This window comes from Lotus japonicus, chromosome 5 (genome assembly GCF_012489685.1).
Source record: "Lotus japonicus ecotype B-129 chromosome 5, LjGifu_v1.2".
Classification (NCBI taxonomy): Eukaryota; Viridiplantae; Streptophyta; class Magnoliopsida; order Fabales; family Fabaceae; genus Lotus; species Lotus japonicus.
Window position 1 is genome coordinate 59,874,608 of NC_080045.1, and position 8,076 is coordinate 59,882,683.

An 8,076-nucleotide genomic window follows, 5' to 3' on the forward strand; every position below is an offset into this window, starting at 1 on the left:
TCTTTTGTATTCCTACATTTTTATTTAATGTGAGGGAAATTTTGGTGTATAAAGTTTTTTGAAAATAGTGTTTAGTGTTTACACACCTTTTTACTTTTCATTTCTAGAGAAATATACAAATGAGTGATGTGATACGTGACATAATAAAATAGATGAGGGAAATAAAAAAAGAAAAGTAGGTGAAAATAATATGTAAGAAAATAAAAGTGCCAGAATATTAAAGATCTTAAAGTTTTTTCCTTTTTCTTTATTCTCACTTTATAGAGTCTCCTGCGTACCTAGGAAGTCTCCTATATATGAACTCCAAGGCATATTTTTATTCTAGATAATATAATAAGGTGCCACCATATAATAATTCTAATAATTGTCCTTTTCCCATTGTTTTAGGGTGGCTGTTAGGGTGCAATAGCACCCTAGGTCTTGCATGGTGCAAGACCAAAAATTACCTGCTGTACCAAGTAAATTTCACCGGTTATATTAAAAAATAAGAATTAAATGATTTAGTTAATACCATTTTTACCCTGATGGCTTGACCCAATTGAATAATCTGCCACCATTTAATATACTCTACTGACCCAATATCACCATCTCCACCGAACACACACGGCCAACATTTCCATTGAAATTAGTTGAACCAGATCTTTCTCCTCACCATTCCTCCTTGTTTCCTTTTGCCATTCGAAAGATTGTGGCTAGTTGAAATTGTTATAAGATTGTAAGATAATAAGGTGGGTAGTTCTGTTGGATCTAGTTTGGCTAGCTGTGGGTAGTTGCCGTATGCTCTGGTTCATGTGGCTGAGGTGCGAAGTCATGTGCTTCCCTTGGATCTGCTACCCAACATTTTGCATCCCAAGAGCTATCTCAGGTCAGATCCGAAACTTTTGTGGATATTTTTTTGGATTATAAACTGCAAGATTTTGTATCTCAGTTTGAATAACTATGCATTTGAATTTAACTACAACATACATTTGAATTATAGGGGTTATTGGATTGTGGATTGTATTGTAAACCCAAAAAATCACCACTTTAGCAGTATAGTACAGCTGAGATGAATGAGTCAAATACTCAGGAAAGCACTTTGATTCAGGTATGAATGTTGAGAGTATAAACTTGAAAGGTCTGACAATGTTGACAATTTGGTGCTTATTGAATGACTGATGAAAGCACATTGTGTTGCTTTTAGATTTGATTCAATAATGTCATTGTTGAGGGGAAAACAATTTATTGTATGTTTTATAATATACTCACACTGTATTACATTTTGATTATGAATTATACTTATATATGTTTGAAGGGATTGGAAGAGTTGTCCTTTTTTGCTGAAGTTGAATGTTTAGATTATGGGAATGGTTCTATGCAAGGTAAAGATGATGAGTTGAAGTATTTTGGTGAAGATGATGAGTTGAAATACGTCAGTGAAGATGATGAGTTGAAATATTTCGGTGAAGATGATGAGTTGAAAGATGAAAGTGGTGCTGGGTATACTGTTGATGAGCAATGGTGTGATAGCAACGATGAAACCACGAAGGGTAACGATGCCACTGATAGCATTCCAATAGATTGTGTAGGAGATATTTGTAGCATTGATTTGAAGACATTTTTGCCACAACAAATATCTGTGTACGATTTTGTGAATCTAGATGTTGCATACTTGTTCTACGTCCATTATGGCAGGGCCAATGGATTTTGTGTCCGAAAATACAATGTTATTAAAAGTCTGAAAACCGGGGACATATTGCAGCAAGACTTTGTTTGTAACAGGAATGGTAGACGTGAAGTTAGGGGGTTGTTAGTGGAGCAAAGGAAACGAGAGCCTAAGCGAGAAACTAGATGTGGTTGTAAGGCTAAGTTCAGGGTTCATGTTGACATTATAAGTGGTCGATGGTATTGTACTTGCTTTACAGATAATCACAATCATGAGCTATTTGATGATGTTGAGTGCGGAATGCAGGCACCTCATAGGAAGATGAATTTGAGTGATATAGCTCAGATGAATAGCTACAGAGATGTTGGGATTGGGGTTCCTCATATTTTCCGTGCTATTGCGAATCAGTGTGGAGGAGTGGATAAAATGCCGTACAGTAAAAGGAGCATGTATAACCAGATTAGTCGGCAAAGGCGGATGCTTAGAAATGATAGTGTGACTGCAATGCAATTCTTGGCTAAATTGGATTCCAAGGATGACAACTTTTATTGTGAGCACATTGTAGATCAGGATAATAGACTGCAACATCTGTTTTGGAGTGATGGCATTGGTCGGTTGAGCTACCAGGTATATGGTGATGTGTTGGCATTTGATGCCACATATGGGAAAAATAAGTACTTGCTGCCAATAGTTGTGTTCTCAGGGGTAAACAATCATAATAGAACTACCATTTTTGCTATTGCGGTAGTTACAAATGAAACTGAGGAAACTTATGTGTGGTTGTTGGAACAATTTTTGGCAGCAATGAATGGTAAACAACCTGTTGCTGTTATTACAGATGGTCACCCATCAATGAGGAATGCAATTAGGAAGGTGTTTCCGAATGCTTACCATCGTCTTTGTGCATGGCATCTACTTCAAAATGCGAACAGAAATATTGGGAACCCTTTGTTCACTCAAGGGTTTAAGAATTGCATGTTTGGTGACTATGATGTGGGAAAATTCAAGAGAAAGTGGGATGAATTGGTTTTGAAGCTTGGTTTGGTAGACAACTCTTGGGTACAAGATACATATGAGAAGAGAAAAATGTGGGCATCGGCTCATTTGCGGGGTAAATTTTTTGGTGGATTTAGGACCACATCTAGATGTGAGGGTTTTCACTCTGAGTTGGGCAAATATGTTCATTCCCGGCAAAACTTGACAGACTTCTTACAACAGTTGACTACATGCGTGAAGCATATGCGATATAGAGAGCTGGATGACGATTGCCGTTCTATACATGGAGTGCCTGTACCCCAAACCAAATTAAAATCATTGGAAATGTCAGCTGCAAAGTACTTTACTGAAAATGTGTTTCGCCTATTTCGTCCTGTTTTGCATCATGCTCCGTTGCTGAAAATTGTAGAATGCAAGGATGCTTTGACGTGCTCAATTTATACTGTGGCTAAGCCAAGTTTTGGGGCCAAAGAGTGGCATGTTTCTTTTTATCCGGATAGCAAAGACCTGAAATGTTCTTGTATGAAGATGGAGTCACGGGGCTTACCATGTGAGCACATAGTTGCTGTGTTAGCGCATTTAAAAAAGGAAGACTTTCCTGAAAGCATTATTTTGAAAAGATGGACCAAAGGTGCAAGAGATGGGCTTTATAGTGGTAAGGATTTTCTCAACAATGGATGGAATTCTCTAAAGAGCAGTAGATGTGGAGCATTGATGGATCTAAATAGGGTTCTGGCTGATTTAAATTCTGATAATATGGCTGATTTCAATGATGCAAGAGGAAAGGCCAATGAGCTAATTCAGCAAAGTAAGGCGAAGAAGTCATGTCAACGGGAAGGTGGAGTTTCATTGAGCCAAAGTGATCTTTTAAATTTAAAGGATCCCTTGCATTTAAGTAGGAAAGGTCGTGGTGGAAAAAACAAATCATGTTCAGGATTGAAGGCGAAACGTACCATCAATTGTTCGATATGCAAGGAAGCTGGCTGAAATTCTAGATCCCTTAGAACAAATGTCCTGCACGATGCTGGGACAATCGATTAGAACATCATACAACTGAAAGACCTGAACACGAAACAACAAACAACTAAAAGGAAACAAGACACAGGAAGTTGTTAACCCAGTTCGGTGAAACTACACCTACGTCTGGTTAGCTTTCGCCCAATGAAAAGGAATTCCACTATCTCAAGAACTAGGTATTACAGACCCACATGAACACATCAAGTTCATTGTTCTTAACCTATTCTACCCAGTGGTATTCTACTTAGAACCACAGCCTAAGTATGAGAGCCCCTCTCACTTTTCCTCAATCACTGCCACAGTGATTGGTGAACAACAATAACACAGAGTTTGTTTGACACTCAAACACAACACAGAACTCAGTCTCACTTTATAGAATCAGTGAGCAAGACGAGTTCACAACTAACAACGACAAAGAACAACTTACACTCTTAAGAACACTTGATCTTCAAGGTAATTCTCTCGATCAACATCAAGCTTCAGGTCTTTGTCAATATATATACTTCAGCAGAGGCGGCTAGGGTTTATTTGGGCTGAAGAACACTTTGATCCAACTCATATCAGCAGAGAATCTTTCAAGATCTGATATGAGTGATCAACAAGTAAAAATAGAAACAAATCTTTTTAATCACAGATTTGCTTCAACAATTACAACCCGCAACTGGCTCCCAACACACAGTTACTTGACCTTCAAGTAAGCACAGATCATACCATAAAGCATAACCACAAGGGACCCACTTGCATGCCAGCAGGGGCGGATGTCCTGGCCTTCATCAAGGCAGATGTCACAACATCGGCTAGGACATCAGGTTGTTTTTTTTACAAAATTGATGACAACAAAGGAACAACAATCTCCCCCTTTGTCAAATTTTGACTAAAAACAACTTCACTACCAGAGAGGGAAAAAATATCAAAATCATCAGAGTCAGCAGCAGGAATACTCCCCCTCAAACCAATGCATCCACAACAGCCAAAACATGGAGGAACTCCCCCTCAAAAGATGCATCCAAATAAACACTGCATAAAGTATATAGAACCCATATGCAACACAGTACAAACTAAGCAAGCACACTTGGTACTACTTGAACAGAAGCTAGCTTGTAGCACTTGAACACTTGAACATAAAATATCTCCTGAACTGGTCTTGTCTTGACAAAGCTGCATACTTATTACATAACATAACCAGAATACCAAGTCTTCAAAAAAAAAACCACAACAAACTACTACTCTACTACTACTCCCCCTTTTTAGCACAAATTTGGCAAAGATGGAAAGAATTGAACCAAGGCCAACTAAAAATCAACAAGGAGATGCACTAAACACCAGAAGAAGAGGAGTGTTCCTCATCATTTTCCGCAGATCCTTCCCTCTCAGCATCAGCTGCATGCTCACCCTCTTGACCAGCTTCCTCCTTGAGAGTTTGAATGAGAGCATCCACCTTAATCTTCCTAGCAGCAGCAATCCTGATCGTCTCTTGAAGTTCCTTGGAAATGGCCTCAAGTTCAGCAATGACACTGTAAGTGCCTGAGGCAGACATAGAGGCAGGAACAGATGTCCTACTGGATGGCAGATCAATGTCCAGGACATGAGGGTCCAGGAACAACCGTTGGTCCAAGGTGATGGGAGGGCCTTTAGGCACAGGAACATCATCAACAGTGAGGATATTAGGATGTTGTTTCAGAATGATAGCAGTCAGTAAAGAAGGAAAAGAGATGGGGAGTTTCACTGCACAGGTATCTGCATGCTTCAAAGTTTGGGAAAACACAAAGTTGCCAAAGTCATAAGCAATTTCAGTCCCAATGCGATAGAGAAGCTTGGCAAGCATAGCAGAAACATCAGAAGTATGGTTAGAGGGAACCCAATTCACCACTCCAATCCTATTCAAAATAGCATACTTCACACTCAGAACCCCAGTTGACAGAAGCTTCTTAGCAGGCCACTTCTTTACTCTTCCAGCAGTCAATTCCTCAGCAACCGTATCCAGAGAAAGTTCTTCTTCAACAAATTCAACCACACTTCTTCCAAGGGTTTGGTTGATGATAGCAGGAGAGAAATTCACACACTTACCCCTGACAAACACTTTCCTGAATTCAGGACTGGCAGAATTATTAACATCATCAGAGAGATTGACAATAAATTCCTTTACAAGCTTGTCATAACATTTTCCTATGTTCATCACAGTCTGCCTCAACCCTGCTTTTGCTATCAAGGCAATGATCTCTTTGCAGGCTAACACATCAGAATCAATCTCCCTTTCTTTAGCAACACGTCTTTGATAGACATATTTCCATTTGAAGGCATTTTCTGGAGCATGAATAGACACATTATCTAGAGGAACATTAGGAATATCTGAGGGAATACGCTTACCAGAGAACATTTTCTTCTCCGAGGCGGTGATGTCCAGGACATCGCCTTCAACATCTGATTCAGTCTCCAAATCGATTCTGGAACCTTTATGCTTTTTCCCAGTAGTCTTCTTGGCTTTCTTCCCTGATGATTCCACAGCTTTCTACTTGCCTTTCCGTGACGCATCGGTTGCCCTTGATTATGAAGATCCAGTAGGGATCTTGGTTTTCTTCTTCTTGACAACAGGGATTTCTTCAACAGATGCTCTTCTTCGCTTAAGCATTCTGGCAGCAACACTTGCCAGAGGCACATCCTCTGAATCTTCATCATCAGAGACATCATGAACAGTGGGAGGGGTCTTCATCGATTCCTCTGACAAGACATCCATTGAGTTTGCAGCCTTGGAATCAGAACTCTTGGATGAAGAGGAAGAATCCTTTGAGAGTGAAACTTCCTTGGCAGGCTTATCAGACAATGTCGCGACATCGTCTTCAACATTTGCAGAGACAGAAGTATTGGAGACTTCCTCAGGCACAGGGGCTTCTGGGTTTTGCATTGGGGTTGCACGAGACTTGTAGTGCTTCTTGGAAGGAGTTCTTGAGTTCTTCTTAGATTGAGAGGAAGAACTTGTGTGTAAACCCATAACCCTAGCACCACCAGCAGTTCTCTCTATCTTTCCTTTCACAGACTCTTTCTTGCTTGAAGACATGATGAACTGGTAAAGCAAACGAACAAAAACAAGAAATTGAGAGAAACGTAAGTGATGAGAATCAGAAATTGTTAGAGCAAGATTGGCAACTTGTGGTGAGAATGTGATGAAGTCATTGGTGATGATTATATAGCAGTTGAGTGAGAAGGAAGCAATGATGTCACAACGGCAGTTAATGGTAGTTACGAGGAAACTAGCCGTTAGACAGAAAAGGGGCTTTAATTGCTATGCTTCTTCGAAGAGGCAAATCCCAAGATTTCCTCTTAATTTGTCAAATGTAGCAGCATCTAAGGGTTTGGTAAAGATGTCAGCCAATTGTCTCTCTGTGGGGACATGTTCCAAAGTAACAATTTTATCCTCCACTAATTCCCTGATGAAGTGATGTCTGATATCTATGTGTTTGGTTCTGCTATGTTGTATAGGGTTCTTGGCAATATTGATAGCACTCAAATTGTCACAGTACAATGTCATGACATCTTGCTCAACTTCGTATTCCTTGAGCATCTGCTTCATCCAAATAAGCTGAGTACAACTGCTTCCAGCAGCTATATATTCAGCTTCAGCTGTGGATAAAGACACGCAGTTTTGCTTCTTGCTAAACCAAGAAATTAAGTTGTTTCCAAAGAAGAAACACCCTCCAGATGTACTCTTTCTATCATCAGCACTCCCTGCCCAATCTGCATCACAATACCCTACAAGGGAAGAATTAGTATCATTTGTATAAAGAATCCCATAGTCACAAGTACCATTTATGTACTTAATGATTCTTTTCACTTGTAAGAGATGACTGGTCTTTGGAGCAGCTTGATATCTTGCACAAGCACCAACAGCAAAGGTAATGTCAGGTCTGCTAGCAGTGAGGTACAACAAGCTTCCAATCATGCTTCTATATAAGCTTTGATCAACATCCTCTCCTTGATTGTCTTTAGACAGCTTGATATGTGTAGCAGCAGGAGTCCTTTTATGTCCAGATTTTTCAAGTCCAAATTTCTTGACGATGCCCCTAGCATACTTACTCTGGGAAATAAACATTGAGTCTTCCATTTGTTTGATCTGAAGTCCCAGAAAGTAGTTCAATTCACCAACTAAGCTCATCTCAAACTCTGACTTCATTTGTTGGACAAAATGTTCCACCATCGTGTTCGACATCCCACCAAACACAATATCATCAACATATATCTGTGCAATCATGAGTTTTCCTCTTTCATTTTTCACAAATAATGTCTTGTCTATTCCTCCCTTGCAATAACCATTGCTCACCAGAAACTCTGTAAGGCGTTCATACCAAGCTCTAGGGGCCTGTTTTAATCCATACAGGGCTTTCTTGAGTTTGTAGACATGTTCAGGATGATGTGGATCTGTG

The 8,076-nt window shown here is 39.7% G+C and overlaps 1 protein-coding gene across 1 annotated transcript; it reads left to right on the plus strand.

The window, feature by feature from the left end:
- The first annotated feature begins 1,318 nt into the window (after window positions 1–1,318).
- LOC130719901 (protein FAR1-RELATED SEQUENCE 5-like) lies at window positions 1,319–3,628 on the plus strand. Its single transcript, XM_057570495.1, has one exon. The coding sequence runs from the start codon at window positions 1,355–1,357 to the stop codon at window positions 3,626–3,628; it is 2,274 nt and encodes a 757-aa protein (XP_057426478.1). The 5' UTR covers window positions 1,319–1,354.
- Window positions 3,629–8,076: the final 4,448 nt, after the last annotated feature.